Source organism: Calidris pugnax, unplaced genomic scaffold (genome assembly GCF_001431845.1).
Source record: "Calidris pugnax isolate Ruff unplaced genomic scaffold, ASM143184v1 scaffold371, whole genome shotgun sequence".
In the NCBI taxonomy this organism is placed as follows: Eukaryota; Metazoa; Chordata; class Aves; order Charadriiformes; family Scolopacidae; genus Calidris; species Calidris pugnax.
This window is the reverse complement of record NW_015091373.1, coordinates 637,768-662,678: the sequence shown is the minus strand read 5'-3', so window position 1 is coordinate 662,678 and position 24,911 is coordinate 637,768. Positions and strand designations below refer to the sequence as shown.

General features: G+C 59.0%; 1 protein-coding gene across 12 annotated transcripts; it reads right to left on the bottom strand.

The window, feature by feature from the left end:
- Positions 1-729: 729 nt before the first annotated feature.
- TPM3 (tropomyosin 3) lies at positions 730-17,228 on the bottom strand. 12 transcript variants are annotated; one of them, XM_014961301.1, is made up of 11 exons: positions 17,015-17,228; positions 13,362-13,495; positions 12,414-12,531; positions 12,094-12,164; positions 11,230-11,305; positions 10,116-10,178; positions 9,907-9,976; positions 8,033-8,111; positions 6,055-6,118; positions 2,565-2,687; positions 730-1,949 (listed from the first exon to the last, which is right to left on the bottom strand). In XM_014961301.1, the coding sequence occupies exons 1-10, from the start codon at positions 17,144-17,146 to the stop codon at positions 2,610-2,612; spliced, it is 885 nt and encodes a 294-aa protein (XP_014816787.1). In that variant the 5' UTR covers positions 17,147-17,228; the 3' UTR covers positions 730-1,949; positions 2,565-2,609. The 12 variants fall into 12 exon arrangements, 11 of the variants coding, with proteins under 11 accessions (XP_014816787.1, XP_014816786.1, XP_014816789.1 ...); XM_014961300.1 differs by lacking the exon at positions 11,230-11,305 and adding an exon at positions 10,663-10,738 and having other exon boundaries at positions 17,015-17,226; XM_014961303.1 differs by lacking the exons at positions 2,565-2,687; positions 11,230-11,305 and adding an exon at positions 10,663-10,738 and having other exon boundaries at positions 17,015-17,225.
- Between the last annotated feature and the right edge of the window lie 7,683 nt (positions 17,229-24,911).

Sequence of the window (24,911 nt, the reverse complement as noted above, 5' to 3'; positions counted from 1 at the left end):
GCTACACCCTCCTTTCAGGGGGTTGTAGAGAGCAAGAAGGTCTCCCCTCAGCCTCCTTTTCTCCAGGCTGAACACGGGCTCCCTCAGCTGCTCCTCACAAGACTTGGTCTCCAGACCCCTCACCAGCTCCGTTGCCCTTCTCTGGACACGCTCCAGCCCCTCAATGTCCTTCCTGTCGTGAGGGGCCCAAAACTCAAGGTGGGGCCTCACTAGTGCTGAGGGCAGGGGGACAGTCACTGCCCCACTCCTGCTGACCACACTGCTCCTGACACAGGTCAGGATGCTGGTGGCCTTCTTGGCCACCTGGGCATGCTGCTGGCTCATGTTCAGCCAATTTGCAACCACCACCCCCAGGTCCTTTCCCCCCGGGCAGTCCAGCCACTCTGCCCCCAGCCTGGAGCGTCCATGGGGTCGGTGTGACCCAAGGGCAGGATCCAGTGCTTGGCCTTGTTGAACCTCACACCATTGGCCTCAGCCCACGGATCCAGCCTGTCCAGATCCCTCTGCGGAGCCGCCTTCCCTCCAGCAGGGTCGGATGTAGCTCAGAAACGGACTCGAGCACCGCGGGGAGAGGCACTGGAAGAGCTGAGAGAAGAACAGGGCATCAGTGGCTAGCAGCAGGGCTTGCTAGGTGGAGCTCATACTACTCCCCCTCCCCCCCCCATCTTCATCTCCCCCCTCAGGCCTAGAGAGCGGCTCGCAGACAGTAAAGCTCTAAAAGGCAGGCAGCAGCGTGGAGGGATTGGTTTTTATTTCAAAAGACAGTAAGACAATTTTTTTCAATTTAGTATCAAAACACTTGATAAGGTTTCTTTTCTCCAGATTGGCCCCTAAAACTGCTACAACCAAGCAGCATGCTCGAGCACAAGCTACACGCCACGAGCCTGACACGTCTCCACACTCACGCCTCACAACAACTACACGTCAGCAATGCACAGCAGGATGGCTTGTACCTCATTAAGACACTAAGAGCACTCCTGGCCAGGAGGGAAGGCCTCAGCTCCCTCCCTCAGGGTAGGGAAAAAAAAAAAAAAAAAACACAACAAAACAACTTCCCCAAGAAAACAAGGCTGTTGTACTTAAGCTGTTAAGTGTAACCCAGCAATGAGCGATAAAGCTTGGTGCGTCAGCACTTAGTGAAGGCAAATTCAACGCCTGTGTAGCAATGGGTTAGAGGGGCCGAGGCTTCTCGAAGCCTATCAGAAAAGGAAGCGGCCAACGGTGGGAGGGAGGGAAGGGAAACAAGCCCTGTGAAGGATCAATGGTTCAGATAACAGGCTTGGCTTTAAAAAAAAAAAAAGAAAAAAAAGTCTCCTTTTGCCCAAGTTGCTTCTCCACAACACAGAGAGTTACCTTAAAGCTGAGAAACTGAACTGCACTTTTGGCAAGCAGCTCCTGGAAAGGAAGTTTACCCCACAGGCTTCCATCCCTAGCCTGGCTACTCTGATTCAGTGGCCCACAGCCAGGAACCGTCACACCCTCCTTCCTCCCCTGCCAAAGCAGGGTGGCCCAGAGCTGATTAAGAGAAGGTTAATACCAAATTTTAAAGCCAAGAGCTTTGAAGTGTAGCTCACCAGCCTCAGAGTTATTTGGAATGTTCACAATGGTTGCTACAAAAAAAAGGTAGTTACAAAATGTATACATCTCGAACATGCTCCCCAAACATTATTGCATTGTTCATTTCCCTTAATAATGCTGTTTGAAGCTCTGCCCAACCTGATGGCCTTTAACCCTGAGGCAAAGGAAGATTTGTGTTTGGTCAAGTTGGCAACAGAAAGTAAACTCTGGTCGCCCAGGGTTAGAGGCCAGCGGCGGCTGGGCCGGCCCCCCCAGGCGTCGTGTGGCGGAGGTGGTGGCAGGGATCCTTTACATCTCGTTCAGGTCTAGCAGGGTCTGGTCCAGCATTCTTTGCGTGCAGAGATGCTCCTCTTTGGTGGATTTCAGTTTATCTGGCAGGAAGCAAGAGTCAAAGAGTTACAGGTCGGCCTCATACAGGTGAGAACGCTCGGCCACAGAAAGCTTGTGCTAGCCCCTTCCCAGCAAGTCCTCAGGCTGGGGGGTGCCTGGCTGGGTGCAGCAGAAGCTCTGAGGTTGAATTTGTAGCCTGTGCCCCTGGCATTGCCAGGGCTGCCAGTGGGCACGGTGGCAGTGTACGTTTAGGCAGCGCTGAGGCAGTGTTTTACATGCAGGTGCCTCTGACTGGAACTAGCTTTCCCCAGGGCTTCAACGCTTCCAGACAGCAGACCCCCGTAGCCCAGCAAGCCACCCAAGAGCAACGCAGAGATTAAAAAAAAAAGAAATCACAATTAGAAATCACACACACCCTCCCCCCCCAAGAATTACAGCTGGTTGTGCCCCTCCTCTGGCCCCCCCCCCAGCACAGGACAGAGACGCCAAGCCGGTCACCAAGACCGTAACTACCTACAGCAGCAAGGAGCAGACAACGGTGCCTCAGGGACAGCGGGGAAGAGGCTGCTGTCAGTGAGGGGCAGGCAAGGGAGCAAGAGCAAGAGGGTGCTACAACTCTGCCCGAGACTCCAGGCAGCTGCACAGTCAATTCTCACATGTTCCTTAAGCCAGGAGGAGAGCTCAGACCAGCAACTAGCGCTCTAGGTAGGCTTTACTCCAAAGGTGAGCCCACCCATATCACTGAAGACGTCCACACGCTGGGACACCGGACAGACAGGCTGTAGAAAGATGTCCTTTAGATACAGACAGTTTCTCAAAGCCGCTCCCCAACCTCCCCAGGGTCAGAAACTGTGTGCAGAGCAAGAAGGAGCCTTCCTAGAGCACTAGCAACTGCAGTGTGTAAAGATTCCCTGCAAGCACTCAAGACACAGCTTCATGCTGTGGGTTGTGGGACTTGCTTTCAAGATGTCCATGAGTTTTCCCAGCTGGTTCTGGCTGGGGCTCTGCAGCTGCACCGGGGGGGTCAGGCCCCAGGAATGACCACTTCCCCCAAACCTTCTAAGTTAGGATTTAACTATATAGGAAAGTACTACAGGTGTGCAGTGGTTACAGACCACGAGGTCAGTCATTTATTGTTAGAAGCCATCTTTCCATGCAGCAGGAAATCCTACAGTCATTGAGCTAACAGTAAATTAAATCGTAGCACTCAACAGGCATCTATTAGCAGACATCAGCCTAACTTCACCCCACCCCTCTCCTGGCGGGTGCAGCCATTCTGGTTCCACGGAGGAGCCAGGCAGGACCCCCTGGACAAGGGAACAAGACTGCTCAAAAAACAGCCAAGTCTGAGGGTTACTTCACAAAGAATAGAGGTTACCTTTATATAAAAAAAAAAAATTCAAACTCTTAAATAAATGAGAGGATAAATTCAAGTGCCCCATTAAATAGCAGCAATTGCATAAAATTTGCAAGTCTGCCAGTCTTAAGAATGATCAGATTTCACTGTGGTCCACAGCACTGGTGGTCGCAATAAGCTTGTTTAAAGGCATTAGTGGGCCCCCTTCTCAGTCACACAGATCATGCAGCATTAACTTCAGCTCGTTAGAGAGCAGGCGGTTTTTCTCAAGTTGGCTGTACAGGCGCTCTGCAGCAGCAACAGGATTAGGGAAAACAAGAGGAAGAGAGAAAAAAGAGAGAAAGGGAAGGTTAGTAGAGTACCAAGATGAGCACATCAAATAAGCTGTCTCCATACTGCGTGTCCCTGAGGATCAAGTCCAGGCTATTACACAGATGAAGCCAGGGAGAACAAAGGCATGTCTTACTCTCATTTCAGCTTAGGAAGATCACAGAGGAAGCCAAGTGCAGGCAGAAATGGAAGTGCCACTAAGGGCTTGTGAAAGCAAAGAAAAGAAGAGGACACCAGAAGAGGAGCCTGCAGGCTGGACTTGGGTAAAGAGAGATTTGGGGTGTACTTTAAGCCTGTGGAGCACTTTTCAGAAAGCAGCAGTCCTACCTCAGCTGAACCAGAAGCACCTTCCTAAGTGACCACACAGCAGGGGGACTGACAGGGTTTTGACAGTAGGTTTTGACCAGAAGAACTGAGAATGACAGCATCTCATACCTGACCTGGAGGACACGCCTCCAAGGTCATGTCTTTATGCCACACTAACAACCCACCACGACCAGACAAGGACTGAAGGCAGTGCCTGCATCAGGCACAGGACAGGGGAAGTTCTAGAGCACAGGCTCCTGCTTGATGCTGGCCCCAGACCAACTAAATGAGCTGGGCACAAACTGCCTTTGCCCCCCACCCCGTCCCTGCCCGTACCACCTCGCAAGGCTCTAGTGGCCGCATTCATCCCCAAGGCTGGTACCAAGCACACGTGGTCATCAGCCACTCCAGGGAAAGGGACCATCTCCCAGAACAGGTCACCCTTGAGAGCTGGATGGCCACTGTCCCGTCACGCAGCCTGTCAGTCACCACAGAGAACCCATTCAGCATTTACCTCTGCCCATCCACACACACTTATCATGCTGGGAGGACCGTGCCCAATTCCTGCATTTGGGGGAATTCCAGGCAGTGAAAAGTCCTTTTATAGCACAGCGTCCAGCCCAGCAGAACTCATCATCACAACCTGCAGCGATCCACACAGTGTGCTGCCTCCACCTGATGAGTGAGCACAGAGACAGGAGCTCCTGCTGCCCTTAGGCTTCTCCTCAAATCATGGTACAAGGTCGTTAGGAATCTAGGGCACGCCCTGAAGGGGATCTACACCATTCCTCATTGCTTTCGCTATTTTGCTCTTGAACAAGACCTGGCCAGGAAAGGTTCAGGACACCGAGTCAAGCTGTTCACGTGGAGCAGCCAAAGCATGTCCCTGTCTGCCCAGTCCCTTCAGTGTGACAACCACACACACAGGGGGAAGCTCACCCTCACCCAGCCACCCTCAGACCTGCTCTAGCTGCACCTCACTCTGCAGGACAGGGGATAGTAGCGCTGATCAACTCGCTCTCTGGTCTCCAGGCTGGTTCTGAGCAGGTTGGACAGGCACTCTGATGGTACTGGGCACCCTATGCCAGTCTCCAGCCCCAGGTGACAAAGGCTGGTCCTGGGTCTCCAGAGTGGCAGGGGATGGGAGTGAACCGCTGTCAGAAGTACCAGTGACTGCAGGCAGGTGACACAGGCTCATGGCCTTCAAGCAAGGGTTACTGCTTGTGGACAGGACCTAATGATCCACCCCCACGAGGGAGGGAGCAGACTGAAGTTAATTAGCATGACCCTTCCCACGCCTGGGTCTGCTGCGCTGGCTCCAGTGTTTGTGTGGCCTGCTTCCCTCTCCGCCCAGCCCGCAGGGCAGCCTTACCAGCCACCCTTGGAACCCAGGGAGCTCTAGGACCTGTGCCTCCTGGTCAGCTAATCTGCAGTTCCAGCACTCCTGAGTCACCAGCCCAGCTCAGAGTAACCAGCCTGCACAAGCCTCACAATCCAGTCAGACCAGATGCCTCTCAGAACCTCCCAGGGCAGAAGTTGCATCACCCACCCATCCATCCATCCACCACCCAGCGTGGAGCTCCACCAGGACAAGCAGGAAAAGGGCCTGCCACAGCCCAGTCTGTGATAAGATCGCTTGCAACACCACTGTGCAACAGCAGAGCCACCAGCTCCACGCAGTTCGAGCCAGTAACAAACCCACAGCCAACAGGACCTCCCCATGAGGAGATAGGCCATTTCACAAGGGCAGGGTGTCACCTCCCACCTGGTGAGAGCTGGCAACTGAACGCTGGGCCAGAAGCCTCCGCACACCCGGACATTGGTGACAGAAGCTCTGCCACTCCCATGGGATCCAGAGCTCCAGCTGCAGGTTTGGTTACTGAGAGTTACGGCTTCTTGCTTTGGGCTTACAGGACACAGAGTTATCACCCCATACCCCACCACATACCCCAGACCACCATCTACTAGATCTTTCCAAGCTTTACCCTTTGAAATTCCCTGTGGCAATGCTCCCTCCTTTTCCCCCCCAGACCTGGCAGAGAGGGGACAGCCCTGACACAGGAGACAGAGCGAGAACAGGCTGGGGGAGTTGAGCGTGTCTGGACTATCCTCAGCGCTGGTGCCATTTGTGTGGAGAACAGAGTGACACAAACCTGAGGAAACCACGGGAGGTGTCTCATTTCATCAAAATTCTGCTCATGAAGGGCTCTTCGGGCACTGCGGCAGATGAACCAATCCAGAAAGGAAAAAAAGTATTTGACAAGCCACCACGAGGCAGCACATACAGTTACGAGAGGCTGATCAGTGTTTATGATACCAGAGCAACTAACAACACACTCAGACCAGGGGTGACGTGCGTCAAGTGTTTGCAGCCTGCAGTGCTCAGTGAAAAGCTCCGTGCCACGCTCCCAGGAGGACACTGTCACCCCCCAGCCCCCACATGGGGAGGGGAGGACTCTGTAAAAGGCACATTCCCTGGCCGGGGCGCCCACCGCCCTGCCACAGTGCACTCTCATTCCTGAGGCAAAGGGCCATACATCCCCTCCGCAGGCCCAGGCAGCACCTCGCACCCCACCAGTCCTGTCCAACTGGAAACCAGCCAGAGATCACTCGATATTTATTAGCTTGCACGCCCTGAGAGTGACCTAGCGATTATCAGGTGTGGTGACTTCCCACTGCAAGCCAGCATTTGGCAACCGAGGCCCGTGAACCCCACAGAGCGGGGAGGTGTGAGGAGTCTCTTCAGCCAGGCTGAAGCAGGCACAGCTCGAGGAGCTCCTGTGACAAACCCCCCCATTTGGCCCCACAGAGCACGCTGCCACCCAGGCACCCTCTGCAGAGCCACCAGTCACATCTGGGAGCCAGTAAGACACCCAAAGAGAAAAACCCAGTGCGTTAATGAAGTCTTGTGTATTCCACTGAAGGTGATGAGGATTACACTGGCTTGAAGGCAACGTTGCAACAGTTACTCTAAAGCAGCAAGTGGTCACTAGAAACCCATTTCTCAAAAGCGCCAGCCGTTCCATTCAATTTATACACGGGTTGTTTTCCTTAAAAAAGGTGACATCATGCTCAAGCAAGAGGCAAGAGAAATACAAAAGGAGCTTTATGGCTCTACACAAGATATGCAGATGAGAACAACATACTCCCAGCTACACCCAGACATTGAAAGGGCAGCCCCTCAGCGCACAGCAGTGTCTGGCACATCGGGTCAAAACAGTGGGAGCTTTGTTTAGGAGCAAGTGCAGCATAACTGGGGGGCTGCTGCTGCCAGGCTTCAGCGTCTTTACAGCACTCATTCCCAGGGATGCCCTGGGCACAGTAACTGGAAAAAGGTACTGGAATTCAGAGCGAGATGACGAGAGCGTGAATGCAGGGTGCAGATGCAGAACAAGCCATCAAGCAGAAAGGCAAATCCAAAGTGGAGTTTGGAATCGCAAGACTTATCTGTGTGAGATAGAAGGAGACACTAATTTTAAGACAAGTTGAAGTGTTTGTGCACAGCAAACTTGGCTTAGGAAGCTTTTGGACACTAGCGTTGTAGTCACGTTAAGGCTCTTCCTCTGCAGCGCAAGTACCTGGCCTCTCCCTGGTTAGTGGTAAGGACCCTGCGGAGCAGCCGTTAGTAGAACCCACTACAAATCCCAACAAAAAGCTGAGTAGCAAAGTTGCAGAAAACATAGGAGTTCAGCTACTTCCACAGATCAGTTCATGACCCAGCACATCTCAAGCCTGTTAACGGCAATGCCTAAGGAATCCACTCGAGTGCTATCCACAGCCTCTTCCAGGAGGAAACCCGAGGCTGTGGCCCAGTGGCTCCAGCAGGCAACCAAGGTACATTACCTTAGGAAGCCTTTCCCAGTGGGACTGGGAATTGCACTCAAGAGTTCAAGTCAGAACCCTTTCAGGCCAGCACAGCACTTAGTGTTACACATGCAGATCACAAGGGCCAGGAGTTAGAGCACAGCATGCTGCAGGGAAGCCTCCACAATCCTGGAGGCAGAGATCTGTAGAAGTAACCTAGACACAGTGCCATGGATTCTCCAGCTATGAAGATCACAGCAACCCAAGCAAGCTCTGGCGGTCTGGCCTGCTGAAGCGAGAGGCAAACACCAGCCAGCTCATATTTACATGGAAGTCATGTCATTCAGGGCGTGGTCCAGTTCCTCACTAATTGCTTTGTACTTCAGTTTCTGGGCATAGAGCTCATCTAGAAGAGGGTTAGGAGGAGAACAAAAGGGAAACAATGAGGGAGGGCAGAGTTCTTCCAACACCCTGGGGCAGGAAAAGCAGTATGGGATTCATGAACAGAAGAAAATGAAGTTAGATGTGGAGCCATCATGACTCTGTATTAGTTGCTAACAATGACCGGGAGGGTTCCAGCAGCCTGAGGACAGTCTGGTCTGACCAGCAAGTGCCTTCCAGGATTATAAGCTAGCTCCGAGGGGAGCAGAGCCAAGAACTCGAACTTGTGAGAACAAGCTGCCCAGCCAGGTCAGCAAAAATCACTGACAGGAGGAGCAGTGGGGAAGGGCAGCTCCATCCGCTCAGGGAGAAGCTCGCTACACCTAAGGCAGGCACAGATCAATCAAGGTGCTTTGTTCTCACCTTCCATCTCAACCCAAAAAACCTGCTTGGGAGAAATCAGTCACATAATAGTCATGGGCATCAGAGGGAATTCCCGTTGTGTAGCACAGAGCCTGGCAGTGTGAGCCCCACAGACAGGCCACACCTGTGCTCTCCATCAGATAATGGAGCAGACCAGCTGATCACCTGCCTTAGGGATGGAGGCAGGCCTGGAACTCTGTACTGCTGCACTCCTTGAGCACCACAGAGCTGGCACGGGCTTTCCCCTGCTCTGGCTGCCTAGTACCGTACAGCTGGTAATGCCGTTAACAGCTCCATAGAGCCCAGAGAACTTTGTCAGTTGTCATAAACTAGGTCACTTCAGCAGCAAGGCTGGAGACCAGGGCCAACTCTCCATCAACATGTTTCAAGGGGAGCATGCAGGGATCTGGCGGAGATTTTGCAGTTCCCAATAAAAGCTTGCCCTGGATCATGAGGTGGCTCGGATTGCTGCTTGGCGGCGGTTCTGGAACAGCTCAGCTGACACCATTGCTATTTCTAGATTAAAAAAAATAAAATCTCCCGAGTGACTCCAGATGGTAGGATGTGGCTTTGAATCTCCAAGACCTAGCACTAAGAGACCAGAAAGGCACATGCTGTGGTTGAGGCATGATGCCTGTACCAGTTTTGGTTTACCAGCACCACCACTCCAGCCACAGCCCCACATTTAAGGGAGGCAGTTGGAACCTTCTCCTTCCATGGCTTGGGGAAAGGTAGGACTGCGACGGCTGGCCTCAGGAGTGCTCCTGAAGTACTGCAAAACCAGGAACAGGGGGAGGAAAGGAACCCATCCTTGGCAGAAGCTGACCACCACAGCGCACGGATGGGGCTCCTGATGATTTAATCTCAAACCAGGAGCGATAATGGTCCTAAGTCTTCATGGGGGCTGTTTCATGACTCACTGACTACTCTGGTTGACTTACAGCAACGCTATCTGCAGCAGCCAGCCACCTGCAGGAGATCCTGCACACAAGTATGTTATTGTAACCAATTCCTGTCGGGTTCAGGCATTTTTTCCCTACGCCACTCCTTAAATAGGGCTAGGTTGGAGCACAGGAATCCAGTTACATTCCTGAGGACATCCCAACCAAGACACCAGCCACACTATCTGTTGCTATCAGTCAGATAAGGCAAGGTGTTTGGATCAGGAGCTTGTGGGCTGCCGCAGCAGAGCCAGGCAGTTGTTTGCAGAGCAGATACACGGGGCATGACTCTTGAGCCCAGAGGCACCAAGCCTCACCTCAGAAGCCACGTTAGGTCATGCTCCAAGTACTGAGGAGCAGAGCAGTATCTCCACTCTCCAGCTCTCTGGGAGACAGCCCTCTTCAGCTCCCCACACCTCACCATGTGTTCTTTGACTTCCCATCCCCAGAATGTACCTTCCAAATCATCAATTGTCTTCTCCAGCTTGGCTACAGACCGTTCAGCAAATTCAGCACGGGTCTCCGCCTGCCAGACAGAAGGGAGCCAGTTAGTGCAACAACTCTGGGATACAGCAAAGGAGGCATCAGCTGAGGACATGAAGTCTCCCAACCAGTCAAGCTGAGGCCAGCGTACCCAGGTGGGCTGTCCCAACATGGTCACTCACCTCTTTGAGTTTATCAGTCAAGATCTTGATCTCTTCTTCGTATTTATCCTCTTTTTGGGAGTACTGTGGAAAAAGAGGGGAGTTAGCAATCAGCAGCCCCAGGTGTGTCCCACTCCAGAGAGCCCACAGCTACACAGGGAGACTTAAACTCCTCACTGCAGCACACATGCCCACAGAAACTTCCAACCAGGAGTTGGTCACACCCCCTACCCTGGTCCAACTGGGTCAGGCAGCAAGTCCCACACCATGCACATAACACAAACCTGGGCACAGAAAAATTCTCATCCCAGCAGCATAAACAGCTGGGCTGGTGGAGTCTGCCCTGAGGCAGGGAAGGGCAGCCAGAGCCAGACCTCCCGCACTCCCAGCTCCTGCAGTCAGTGCTAGCCCTGCACTGCATCCATTAGCTCTCCCGGGAGAGCAGGCACAGCTCTCCTGGCTTGCTCAAGACTGAGGTTGCATCACTTCCATCCCAGTGGGTGCTCCACGGGTACACACCCTCCTACCAAAACAGAAATCTTTCTGGCCCTTGGACAAGCAGCCCTACCTTCTCAGCCTGAGCCTCAAGAGACTTGAGATTGTTGGTGACATTCTTCAGCTCTTCTTCCAGCTCGGAACATTTACTGTGGGTTTTCGTAAAGAAAGGAGAAAAAGGAAAAAGAAGTGGGAGGGAAAGACAGGAGACACAAGAAGTGAATCCACGTGCAGGGAAGACCAGGAAGTTCACAAGGAGACAGTCTGTGATCAGACTGGACAGGACCCTGCTTTCAGGCACTTGTGCGGAAAGCAAGTTCCCTTCCTGCCTCCAAGTTCATATTTTAAGTATCCTGCCAGCACATGCGCAGGGCACTGAGCTGAGCAGCTGAGATATGGACACAGGTTTCTGCCGGACCTGGAGTCTTCAGGTAGAAACTGCTTGTTTAGTTTGCTGTAAGGAGGGAAGCTGCTCTGACAGACTGATAGACAGCCACCACCACTCCAGCAGGAGTATTTATGGGCAGAGAGGACAGAACATTCCAGGAGAGAGAAAGATGCAGATAAGCTGAGGGAAGGAGCGTAGCAAGAAGACCACAAGAGTTCTGGTTTAATGGTTCGAGAAGGGAAAGGTTAGTACCTTTTCTTCGGCAACAGACAGACACTTCAAGTTCTGCTCCATCACTCTGATCTGCTCCTGCAGCTCCCGGCAACGACTGTTAGTGACGGTCACACGATGGCACAAGCCAGGTAGGGGCAAGGGTCAAAAGGAGCACCAATAACACAATACCGCAGAGCAAAAAAGGGGGTAGGGGAAAAACACAAAAAAGTCATGGTCATGACATGCATGTCTGGGCAGGAAGCACAGTGCTACTGCTGCCTACACACTAACTTTGTTAGACAAGGCCTGGAGTCCAGGAAAGCCCTGACCTCAAGGATCAGCTCAAGCATCCAGACATGTGAAAGGAGCCCAAACAGCGCAGTCTGCGTGTCTGCTCCCAGCAGAGGACACCCCGCTCACTGCTCAGCAGTGCAGAAGCCTGTAGTGGTTACCGCAAATATTTTAAGAGGCCAAAGACCAAACTCAGCCATAGCTCTGACCACGGACATCCCACAGGCCACTTCAGCTCCCAGTCTGGAGCCTCTGCTGCTTTAGCACAAGTGCTGTGCGTTCACGTGCCCTGTGGCACCATGTAAGGAGGCAGTGACCATACATACAAAGCGGTGCTGGTGAATAAATACCAAGTGGAGAAGGATTCTCTGGCCCCCCTGACCAGGGAGTCCCTCCATGCAAAGGGGCAGAACATCTCCACACCAAATCACATCACAAACTCCACGTCCTCAGTGGATCTAATCCTGTTCTGAGCAGGAGAGTGTTCCAGCTCTTCCATCTAAGGCTCTAAACCCACCCTGTGCTTCAGGCCTTGTGTAACAAGGTTAGAAATGCTGTGTTAGTTCCCATGCAAAGGTAGACGTGCTGGTTACATGCAAGCAGATTACTCACGACTCTGCAAGCTCAGCTCTCTCTTCAGTGCGCTCCAGATCCCCTTCTATGATCACCAGTTTCCGAGCAACCTGGAAGGAAGAAATGGAGTTAAGAGGAAGGAAGATGATTTTGTACTTACAGGCTGTGCAAGACAGTAAAGGGAACACCTGCAGGAGTCACTGGAGCTGCCAGAGCCTTTGGGCTATGGCGAACACTGATGTAGCTCTGCTGAGAGCCAGGCCCTCCCCCCAGGTTCGCTGAGGAAAGCCCTGCCAGCAGGAAGAGGAGCCGCCTCTCCTGGCCAGGGTCAGCTGGACCAGAGCATCCAAGGGTCTCACCTCCTCATACTTCCTGTCTGCCTCCTCCGCAATGTGCTTGGCTTCCTTGAGCTGGATCTCCTGCAGTTCCATCTTCTCCTCATCCTTCAGGGCTCTGTTTTCAATGACTTTCATGCCTCTGCCCAAACGAAAGCACAGGGAGGGGAGATGCATAAAACAATCCTGTACAAGCCAGCAATGTATGAGTTCCAGAGCGTTTACAGTGCTCCCCTGGGACCATGTTATGAGCTGCAACACCTCTGAGTGCAGAGGATAGCACAGGAAGGCAGCCACGGCCAGGCTGATGCAAATACAGCCGCCTCGATTGCTCAGAATTAAGTGTGCCTCGGAGTGTTACTCCAGCAGCTCATTTGGCCCCTGGACCACGGGAAACGTGGTGCTGCCGAGAAGAACGAGCCAGGCCGTCTCAGGGGCTCCACACAGCTGAGCCAAGCACTTTCCAGGCAGGAACGCAGGAAGAGCCAAGCCCATCTTTATGGCAGGATATCAGCTGGGTCAGGCTGTTCACTATGGCCTGTGCACCAGTGAAGCACATCAGCCACCTGGGAGCGGCCCGCTCCCCTCGGAATCACTGCCAGGCCAGGGAATGGCTGCCAGGAGGGAGAAAGCTGGCAGAGGCAGTGGGAAGAGAGGCTTCCCCACCAGCAGCCACCTTTATAAGTCAACAGTGTCCCAGTACCCCCTTTTTTCTCCTCCCTGGGAGGCGGGGATGTGTGGTATCACACAGCACTTCTTTGCTCCTTTCCCCTCGGGTTCCAAGGCACTCACCCAAGGCCAACAGCATTGTTTTAGCTGCTCTGCACAAGCGGGTACTGACTCCCACATCCAGCCTTGATGTGGTATCTACTTCCCACCCTCCAGGAAGCCCAAGAGGCTGATGGCACTAGGCCCTCAGTCAGGAACACGTCTGAGATGTCTGACAGAGTAAGGGCAGCAGCCCTTGCTCACCTTTCACTTTCATCTGCAGCCTTCTCTGCCTCCTCCAGCTTCTGCAGAGCTGTGGCAAGGCGCTCCTGGGCTCGGTCTAACTCTTCCTCCACCAGCTGGATACGGCGATTCAAAGATGCCACTTCTGCCTCAGCCTAGAGGGAGCAGAGGAGTGTGGCTCAGTCTGTGGCAGGTTTAGCACAGGGCAGCGGAGCTCTTCCTTCAGCTCAGCTGCAGCCCATGGGAAGCCAAAACAAAGCCAGGGTACTCTATCCACTTTCTTACAGTGGCTGCGCTCCCATACACTTGCACGCACGTTAAGCTTCACAACATTTCATGTACACGTGCTCTGTCCGAGCAGCAGTCAGTCATCCCGCAGGTTCCTCACCTGTCAGCCTGAGCTGCCGTGACAACCTAAGCCATAAACACTAAGTAGATGACTTACACTAATGGGTCTTCTCTGCAGCTGCTGTAATCCTGCCAGGCCATCAATCACAGCCCTATTTATCCACCACACCAGAGCGCTGTGACAGCTACCATTTAGCACAAAGTCAGTTTACTCATGGGATGGGGACATGAGCGGTGCTCCACGCAAGCCCTCTTATCAGCAACGTGAGAAAGATTAACAGCTTCATGTTCAGAAGTTTGCCGAGCTGTGTTCGGGCACTGCCAGGCCAGGCTCTCCACAGCGTTGCCCTAACGCAGGGCAGCAGCAGGGCTCAGCCGATCGCTGCGGTGCCCACAGCCCCAGCAGCCCAAGCCCCAGTGAGCCGGCCGTGCTCTGAGCTTCCTTCCTCCCAGTGACTCACTAATAACTCAGAGAAAGAGCAAAAGCCTCAGCCAGTCTTGAGACAGGTTGAGGAGGCCGATCCCCAGCAACAGCCGCAGCCAACAGCTACCTCGGCTCAGTCACATACGCCAGGAGCTGGTGAAACTGCCACGAGCCCTCGGGCGCCGTGCATTTGCCAGAAGCGTGACCACAACAGTGACCGAGGCTTTAATGAATCAGCAGAGATCAGAAGCCATCACACCCCGGCGAGGCCTGTTATGGCAGCTCTGCTATCAGCCACAGGGCATCTGCTTACAGCCCAGACCGTGTCAGCCACGACCAGAGCCCGGGGGGAAGCCCAGACGCTTTGGGGACACCAATGGCCCACGTGAGCTGCCCTGGGGGAACCCAGCACCCTGCTCTGCAGCAGGAACGCTGTGCTAGAACAGAGATGGACGGGGCTGCAGGCGCTTCAGGGCAGCACTGTGACCTTCTGCAGAGACCCGCGCGCAGGCACATGCCAGGCATATATGGAATATCCCAGCTAATTGTAACAAAGCAGCCTGCAAGGACGCGCTGCTTCCCACCGTGCCCAAGGAGGGAGGAGCAGAGAGATGAAAGAAGCCAGTGTTAGAGCAGGGCCCGACACAAACCACGTTCAATTCCCAGAAGAGACTGTCCGAGCTCTTCCCCCCAAGCTTGGCACCCCCTACACCCCCACCCCCAGCATGTTTCAAGGCCAGGTTGTGAGAGCAGGAGTTGCAGAGGAGCTCCCCTGCTGGCACACCCTGCTCTTCACCGGGGAAACCCGCAGCACTTTGATGCTCAAACAAGGCAGTGCTGCCCCACAGCCAGCCCCACCGGCACGTTCCTCCTCCTCCAGAGGAAGTGGTCTGCTCGAAGAGGAACAAAATGATACGTTAAACAGAACTGGGAAGGAGACTGCTTGACACAAACATCTTTTGCCTGCTAAAAAGGCAATGAGCTGTCAAGGTAGAGAGAGCCTCCTCCTTCTCCCGGGGGATGGAGACACACCAGCACAGCAGGTCTCCATTTCCTGCCACCACCCCCCTCCCCAAACCACATCATTTAGCCCTGACTTCCTACAGGCAGCACTTAACCCACCCAAAAACTCACTCTTGTTTTTACAGAGCTGCCTCTCCCCCTCTGCAGAGTTGGAAGGGACCTTAGAGATCATGGAGTCCCTGCCCTGGGCAGGGACACCTCCACTCAAGCAGGTTGCTCCAAGCCCCATCCAGCCTGGCCTTAAACACTTCCAGGGATGGGGCAGCCACAACTTCCCTGGGCAACCTGTTCCTCACAGTAAAGAATTTCTTCCTCATATCTAATCTAAATCTCTCCTCTTCCAATGTAAAACCATTACTCCTTGTCCTCTCACTACACTTCCTGACAAAGAGTCCCTCCCCAGCTCTCCTGTAGCTCCCTTCAGATACTGGAAGCTGCTATGAGGTCTCCCCAGAGCTTTCTCTTCTCCGCCTTCTACACTTCCACTTCTTCTACACCTCCCTTTCTGCTTCTCCTCACTGGACACAGCCGAGCTGTCGGGCTCTGGAGCACAGGGGTGACACTTCCAGGCAGTCCTGCTGCCAGCGGAACAGTCTCCTCATCCCACGCTTCCTTCAGGAAGGCAGCCCTGAGTCAGGGAGCTACCGGGAGCCCCGCAAGCCAAGAGCGGAGCTCCCCTCAGCCATGGAGGCTCCACCACCACTTCCCCAGGCCACCGAGATCCGACGGGGACATTCCTCAGGACCCAAGGGCCAGCCCACAGGGTGAGTTCAAGATGCCACTACACTGGGAGCACTGGTTCCCTCTCCCCAGCAGCCAGGCTGGGAGAAACACGCACGTTCCCATGACAACACCGCTATGGCAAGAGAATTCCTTATGTGGCTGCAAAGCCCGGGCCCAGCTGAGCTCTGGGAGTGGCCTGGTCCCGCACGGCACGGGATTCTGCCACCAGCCCCAGCAAAGCCCCGACGGTCCCCCGGCAGCCACCAACGCCGCTCCTGACGGACACGGGGCACGGGCACCGGGCGTGCAAAAGCCTCAGCTCCACGTTTTTCAATAGAACCGGCAGCAAAAATAAAAAAATAAGAAAATCACTCTGCGAATTCGCAGAGAGTCCCGCTCGGCCCCGAGCCACCCACCCACCGGGACCGGCCCCGTGTCACCCCCTCCGCCGTCCCCACGACGGGACCCCCGGCCCCGCTGAGCTCCCAGACCCTGCCCTGCCTGCTCCCTCCTTCCCTCCCCGCAATCCCAGTCCCCGCCGGTCCCGGGGGCAGCGGGGGATCCCCGCCGGCCAGGATGGGGAGCCCGGGAGGTTTCCCGTCCCCCCCGCGCTGGCAGCGGCACCGGCGAGCGAGCTCCCTTCCATTTTATCACCGCATGCCAAGGCTACTCACACCTTTGTGCTTGCAACACTGGGCCAGACAAGATGGCCGGGTTCCTCCCCCTCCTCCGGCGGCTCCGAGCCAGCGGGCGACCGGGGGAGGGGGGAAGACCCCGACCGAGGGGGAGACCCGGGGACCGGCGCGGGGGGACCCGTGACGACGAACGACGGAGCCGCCGGCTCCCTCCAGCCCCAGTCACTCCCCAGCACCGACCCATACATCGCGGCTGGGGGGCTCCGGGGACCCCGGCGAGACCCGCCGCCGCCACGGGGGACGCTGAGCGGGGACGGGACACCCCACCACCCCCCCCGGGCCCCGCAGACACCGCGAACGGGGCTGCGAAGGGGGACCCGAGGCCGGTATCCCGCAGCTCCTCCCGCGACCCCCGGCACCGCCACGTCCGCGGCCCTAACACCCCCGGGGGGGTGAGCTGCGGGGGTCCCGTCCCTCCTCCAGCTTCTCGGGGCCGCCCCGTCCCGCGGCCCCGCCGGTACCTGCTCGCGGTTGCGGCGCTCGGCCTCCACCTCCCGCTGCAGCCGGTCGGCCCGCTCCTCGGCGTCGTCCGCCTGCTGCTGCAGCACCTGGATCTTGCGCTTCACCGCCTCGATGGTGGTGGCCCCCGCCATCCTTCGCCTTCTCCTCCTCCCCGCCGCCCGGCCCGGCCCTACCCGCAGCTCCGCTCCGTGCCGGCCCCGCCCTGAAATACCGGAACCCGCCGCCCCGGTCCCACCGCCCGGGAAGTGACGTTTCCCCCCCCCCCCCCCCCCCCCCGTTGCCAGGGAGACGGGGAGCCGCAGCAGCCCGCCGGTGCGCCGGGGGGGCCTGGGGACGGCCCAGGCGGGAGCGGGGACACCGGGGCCTGACCCACACAGCACCCGGGAGAGCCCCCTGTGGGGCTGGGGACACCGGGACCTGCCCCACGGGGGTGTGGGGACACCAGGACCTGCCCCACGGGGGCCTGGGGGCACAGGGACCTGCCCCACGGGGGTGTGGGGACACCAAGACCTGTCCCACGGGGGTCTGGGGGCACAGGGAGCTGCCCCACGGGGGTGTGGGGACACCAGGACCTGTCCCACAGGGGCCTGGAGACATCGGCACCTGCCCCACGGGTGCCTGTGGACACTGGGACCTGCCCCACGGGGGTGTGGGGACACCAGGACCTGCCCCACGGGGGCCTGGGGGCACAGGGACCTGCCCCACGGGGGTGTGGGGACACCAGGACCTGTCCCACAGGGGCCTGGAGACATCGGCACCTGCCCCACGGGTGCCTGACGACACAGGGACCTGCTCCACGGGGGCCTGGGGACACCAGGACCTGCCCCACGGGGGTGTGGGGACACCAAGACCTGTCCCACGGGGGTCTGGGGGCACAGGGAGCTGCCCCACGGGGGTGTGGGGACACCAGGACCTGCCCCATAGGGGCGTGGAGACATCGGCACCTGCCCCACGGGTGCCTGAGGACACTGGGACCTGCCCCACGGGGTCCTAGGGGCACAGGAACCTGCCCCACAGGGGTGTGGGAACACCAGGACCTGCCCCACGGGTGCCTGGGGACACTGAGATCTGCCCCATGCGGGTTGGCCCCCATGTGGCCTATGTGGCCCCATGTGGGCCTACATGCATAGTGACCTACCCCATGTGGTTATGGGGACACTGGGACCTGCCCCACGGGTGCCTGGGGACACTGGGACCTGCCCCACGGGTGCCTGGGGGCATGGGGACCTGCCCCATGGGCATCTGGGGACACTGGGATCTGCCACACCTGAGTGCAGGGACACCAGGACTTGACCATGCGGGTATAGGGACACAAGGGCCTGCCCCACAGGGCCCTGCCCCACACAGGCCTCCGCATCCCGCCCCACAGGGGTGTGCGCACCCCTCACCCCTGCCGTGCCCCCATGCGTCCCCCAAAGCCAGGCCCTGTCCCTCGGCCCCATGGGCCTCACATGGGCACAGCTGGGCTGCAGCGGCGCCACATTCCTGGGGACTGAGCTCACTGGCCTGGCCCCCCCGCCCCACTCCTGCTCTGAAGAGAGAGCCCCCCCACTCAGTGGGGCCAAACCCCCCCAGCCCTGAGGCAGGTCCCGCTCTCCTTTTCCTCCCCAGGACGGGGCTCTGGCGCTTGCTGCCATGCTGCTGCTGCCAGGCTCCTGCTCCGCTGCCATGCCCCAAACCCCACCATCACAACAGCTTCAGCCGCTGCTAAAACTCTCCGGTTTCAGAAGCACAAGACGTGCCATCACGCTGCCAAGAGTGATGTTCCTCTGGGCCACGAGGGGCACAGAGCCCCCCCAGGAGCTCAATACAAGTGTAACTTAGACCTGTCGCTGCCCTCGTTTGCCACGCAGCCTGTTCGGCAGCACTTCGGGCACATGAACCAAAGGGAAAGGGGGACACCAGGCTGCCACCGCTGTGCTACTTCCAAAAACCCTCAGCAGTCAGGCAGGGACATGCCCCAGGGGAGCGTGTGCCGGGGACAAGAGCTTGACGGGTCCCCCAGAGATGAGCTGGTGACCCAAAGGGCCTGGCTCTCCCTGCACCCACCAGCTGGAAGGAGTCGGGGGCAGCTCCGTGCATCCAATGCTCCAGGGTCCAAAATCCCTCCTCCTGCCCCTCTGCTTCCCCGAGCCGGGGTGAAACCAGGGGAGCCCCAAGAGCCACTCCAGTGGGGTTGTGGCTGGAAAAAGGGGGCTCTGAATGAACAGAAAGGGATTAACGAGATGTGAAGCAAGTGGGGATATTGTCCTCAGCCCTGATGGCAGGGAGAGAGGCCGAAAATGCCAGCCAGGGAGGAAAGAATGGCGTGAGGGAGGAAAGGGCTCCCCAGAGCTCCGCAAGGCCACGCTCGGTGTGTGCCGACCTCCAGCGCTGCCACACACTCGGCTGGGGCCGGGAGAGGAAGCCATGACCAGAGCCATGGGGCTGACACCGCCCGGGGCTCAGGGAGAGCCCCGCAGTTCCCGATTACACCCCAGCTCCCAGCTCGGAGCCGGGATGTGTCAGTGAGAGCCAGCCCAGGCACCGTGCCGGGGCTTGGGACACTTCCCAGTGGCCCAGCGTCGGTGGCCATGCCGCTCCTGCTGCCGGGGCAGGCGTCAGAGCTGGGCCATCAGGGAGAGGAGCCGGGGGTTTTCTTCCAGCTCCCAAAGGAGGCAAGACCCACATCTCCCAAGCGCTCGACCCCCGAGATGTGGTGGCCCCACAGGGTGACAGCCCTTTTGGCTGCGAGGAGTGGAGCCAAATTCCAGCCACGTGATGGCCGGGAGAGCGGCCGGACGGCGAAACCCTGCACCGCTCGCGCCATTGTTTTCCTGGAAACGGCGGCCAACAATAGCCAGGCTGTGCTGCTGTCACGCTGCCCACGCAGCCCCCGCCTGCCCGGGGGGGCCAAGGGCTCCCCCCTCCTCTGGAGCTCAGCTCCTCCGACAGCAGCCGTGACAGGGACCTTCCTGGGGACACGCAGGGACCCCACATCCTGCGTTCAAGGTGCTGCTCGCTGCCGCCAGCCACTGTGGCTCCGTCCCCGGCTGGGGGTCCCTGTGCCCTGCTCTCGGGACCCTGCCTGCCCACCCTGCTCTGCCCCCACTGCCTGGGATGTCCTTGCCCCCGCCACCATCCCTCTGTCCCCTGGGTCCCCCCCCCACCGAGGATGTGTCCTTCCCGGGGTCACTCTCTGTTCCCATACACAGCTTTGGAGGAGTGCACCGAGCCTGATAGGGACCTTCTGCCATCCCCAAGGCCACAGGGCAGGGTGACAAGGGGAGGGCAGCCACCCCAGCTCCCACCCTGCACCCCATACGTACATCTGCTGCCTTCTTCTCCGCCAGCTCCAGCTTCTCCTGGGCATCTTTCAGGGCCTCGGAGTATTTGTCCAGCTCATCCTCCGTCCCTTTGAGCTTCTTCTGCATGGCGGCGAGCTCATCCTCCAGCTGGAAGGGCAGCGAAAGTCACTGCAGGTGGATGCTCCTCTGGACCCCCACATGGGGGGAGAGCCCTTGGATGCCCCTCTGGACCCCCACATGGGGGGAGAGCCCTTGGATGCCCCTCTGGACCCCCACATGGGAGGAGAGCCCTTGGATGCCCCTCTGGACCCCTACATGGGGGGAGAGCCCTGCCTATCCCATTCCTTGCTCAGGTCTGCCCCACAGCATCCCTCCTGCCCCAGCCTGGAATCAGCTCTGCCCCACAGTGTCCATGTGCTGAGCCCTGGGCAGTCCTCAGGATGCCCCACGGCATCGTGACACAGTCCCTGAGCTGTGGGACAGTGACAGCTCTCACCCCGCTGTTCCCCTGACCAGAGTGTGTTGGGTCTGGGCTCAGCACGGTCCATCCCCCCAGACACCCCCAGGCTGGGGACATCTCCCACTCCCCTACCTGCTTGCTCCGCTCCTCCGCCTGCTTCTGCTCGGCCTCCGCCTGCTCCGCCCGGTCCAGGGCGTTCTCCTTGTCCAGCTTCAGCATCTGCATCTTCTTCTTGATGGCCTCCATCCTTGGTGGGACGCGGGCGCTGGCAGCGGGGCAGCGGGCAGCAGGACGGGCAAGGGCAGGCAGGGCAGTGGTGCTGCCTGATGCCTCGCTGCCCGCTTTATCAACTCTGCCCTGCCCGGTGGCACAGGGGCTTTGCCTTTCTTGGGCCGAGCCGCCTCCCCACCTTCCCAAAAAGTCTGTGCTGGGGACCCATTGTCTGCCCAGGGGGGGTCCGGGTGGCCACAGCCTTATTTGGGCTCCTGAGGACAGCTGGGGTGGTTATAAAAAGCAGAGGCAGGTCTGCAAACGGGGGGTCCCACATTGTCCTGGCTGCCTGTCCCCCCCCAACCTTGAAATGGGTCACCCTGGCCAGTGTCCTGGTGCTCCTGCCCAGCACTCCCTCGAGACACACTGGGGACATTGAGCTGGGTCCCCGTGGCACCGGCAGCAGAGCCGGTTTGCATCCCACCGGGGTGTTTTGGTGGCCCCCGGGCTGACATTTACCCGTGCCCGGGGGCAGCGTGGAAAAGGGCGAGCTCATCCTGGCGCTATTTTAAGAGCAGGGGCTTAGCAGCAGCCCCCGGCCCAAATTGTTTGGCTCGGTGGGGAGCAGAAGGCGGGAATTGAGCCCCACACCCTGGGAAGAACACCCCAGGAGCCCCCCGAGCCCCTGGCCTGGCTCCAGCCGCGCTGGTGCTTGGCCGCGGGGCAGAAGATGCTGTTGGCAGCCGGAGGAGTGAATTCCCCAGGCGCAGGGAGGAATTCTCAGGGCGAGCGGCGGCACTTCCTACGCAGCCGGGGGATTAGCAGCCTCCTTGCGCCAGCCCCAAGGTCCCGCCGGCCCCGGGAGCCAGGACGGGATCTCCCACAGGGGGACACCCACTGCGGGGCCGGGGGGCCAGCACCCAGGGACCCAGGAGACAAAGAGCCACCCCGGGAGCAGCTCCCCCCACCCCGGGCAGGGCGCCAGGAGGGACAATGCCCACCCAGGGCCCTGAGCGGCCGCTACACCTCCGTGCCCTGGGAGCCATAAATAACCCCCGTGCACCGGGGCCAGCGGAGCCAGCGGTGGGCACGGGGCCACGCGCCTTTGTCCTGGGATCATCCCGGGCGTGAGCGGGGGGGACAGGTGGTGAGCACTGACCCCACTGCCATCCCAAACCTCTGCCAGGCCCTGGGGGTGGCAGCTCCTGGCTCCCTCTCCCCGGCCCCACAGAGACCGGCGCGTGGTGCGGGCAGACAGGGGTTATTGCAGCAGCAAGAGGATGGAATGGGGGGTGCAGGAAGGGGCGCAGGGGGACCCCCCTGGCACTCCCCTCCTGCCCTCTGGAGAGTGCAGGCAGCATCTCGCCTGGTCAGCGCTGGGCATCCCTGGCGCTGTAAGAATATGTTTGATATTTAGTTGGTTTTCCAATAAAACAACCTAATATCAAACATATCAGACAGAGGCAGGGACAGGCAGAGGCGGACAGGACCCGGGGCTCAGCTCCCTGTAAGAGAAGGAGAGAAGGAGAGACTGAGAGCTGGTGGGGGGGTCACCTCTCCGGTTTGCCCGGGCAGGACCCCCCCCAGGTCACTGCGCAGGCAGCACCTCAGTGCCTCCTCAGTGTCTGGAGCCCGCCTGGGCAGCTGCGCCAGCACTGGGATGCTCTGGGATCTGGTACTGGGATGCTCTGGATCTGGGATCTGGAGCCGTCCTGCAGTGGGGACGAAGCCAGAGCAAGGCAGTGCTCCTGGCACGGCACGCCATGGCACGGCATGGACTGGCATGGCATGGCAAGGAAGCGCTGCCCACCCGTCCCTGCGCTCCCAGGGCCAAGGGGACCCCACGTCTGTCACTGCCTTACCTGGGCCGGCGTGGGGGGCTCCTCGGTGGAATGGTTCAGGGGCTGCCCAGCCACCATTTATAACCGCGCTCAGCTGCACCCGGCGGGGGGATGCAGCCGGCAAACGCCCTGGCCCCACGCACGTGGCCTCGTTCCCATTAATTACCACCCATCGACGTCCCCCTGCCCCCTCCGCGGACCCCCGCGCCCTTGCCGCTGAGCGCTGCCAGTCGATACGGGTCGATGGCCCCGCGCCGCCTGCTCCTGCCCCCAGCCACACGCCGCCGTCATTAGCGGGGCCGTCGATACCGGGGAGCCAGGCCCGTCCCGGCGGGCTCTGCGCCACCGAGGGGGCTGCGCCTGACCCTGCCCAAGGACGAGCCTTGGCCAGTGCTGGGGGGCTGTGTCCCTCTCCCCTTGCTTTGGGGGAGCTGCTGGGACACCCTATGCACAGGGGTGGCCGGAGGAGGTGACCACTGTCACCCTGCCCCATGTTTCATGTGGTCCCCCCACGCTGGGCAGAGCTGGGTGACGAAGATGGGACCCCAGACCCATTCTGGGGTGGTCATCCTGGCTGGTGGCCTGCAGCCAGGAGGGCACACAGGGTCTCTTGAGATGCTGGGGCCATGTGTCTCCCCACGTCGTACTGGTGCTTCACTGCAGCGGCACACATCGGCCTTGGGAACGGCACTGGGGGAGCTCTGTGGTGGCCCAAGTTTTGGGGGGCCAATGGGGCAGGACATGGGGCAAGTGGGAGCCCTGAATGCCTTTTGGGAACCGGCGCACAGCCCCTGCCCTGCTGCCTGCCTGGGCTGGCAGGGAGGACATGGGGGTCTGGCCCCACGGGGGTGGCAGTGGGGCAGCAGGGCCGTGCAGGGAGGGTGGCAGTGGGGACACACGTGGCGGCAGCAGGGTGCCGGGAGCGGGCGTGCAGCGGCGGCTGATGTGATGCATCCGGACAGCCGAGCTAATGAAGGGCCGTGGGCGGGGGGTGCCGGCCCTGCGGCCCCCAGCCCTGTCAATAAGCAGAGCCAGGGCAGGAGCTGATGGGCCCTGGGGCTGGGAGACACCAAGGTCGGGCGCAGGCAGCGGGGACGGCAGTGGGGGGACAGAGCCCCCCCAGTCAGGGGGCAGGCAGGGGCTCAGGGGTGCCTGAATGGCGAGTGGGGCCAGGGAGTGTTGCACCCGGCCGGGCTCCTCTCCCCACTGCTGTGTCACACGGCCGGGAGCACCGTGACAAGGGGGACAGGAGCATGTGGCCGTGTTGGGACCCGTGCCGGAGCGGGACGCAGCCATGTAGCACGCTGGCCGTGCTGCCATCTCCTGGCGTGACCACGGCCGGGCCCGTGTGTGCAGGATGTGGCACGCGTAGGGTGATGGTCAACGTCGTCTGGATCCCAACCACAGGGATCATGCTGGGCTGTCCCTTCCCTCCACCTCTGCCCGGGTCTGTCCCATGTCCCAATGCCCAGCAGATGCAGTGCCCGTCTTGCTCAACATGTTTTATTTGAAGCCAGGTGATGCCAGGTGGGTGCTGAGACCCCCCAGCCAGGCGCTCAGAGCCGCTCCACGTAGAAGGCCTTCCCGAGCCGCTGCAGCTCCTGCTGGTGCTGCTGGTGCTCGTCCTGCAGCAGCCGGAGCAGAGCAGCCCGTCGGACCTACCGGCACAGGAGCCGGTGCTGAGCCCCACCGTCCCCAGGCTGGTCCCGCAGGATGCGGTTCCAGAGTGGGAGAAGGGGGACACCCAACCCTGGGGGCACAGGACTGGGTGCCCCCCGGCCCCACACCCGGCCTCACCGCCGTCTGCTCCTTGCCAGCGAGCTGCATCTCTGACACCATGCGCTGCCGCAGCGCCACGGCCCAGATCCTCTGCCAGCACCGCGCGTACTCAACGGCCACCTGCCCAGAGCTGTGGGGACACGGCAAAGGATGGGGTATCAGGGCTCCCCCCGCACCTGCTGCCCCCCCCTCCCAGTACAGGGAGTTCAGCCCCCAGGGCCCCCTCTGCCAGCTCTACCTCTCCATCAGCCTTGCGCAGGCGCTGCCCTTCACCAGGACCTGCAACCAAAGCAACATGTTTTGGGGGGGGGGGGGGGGG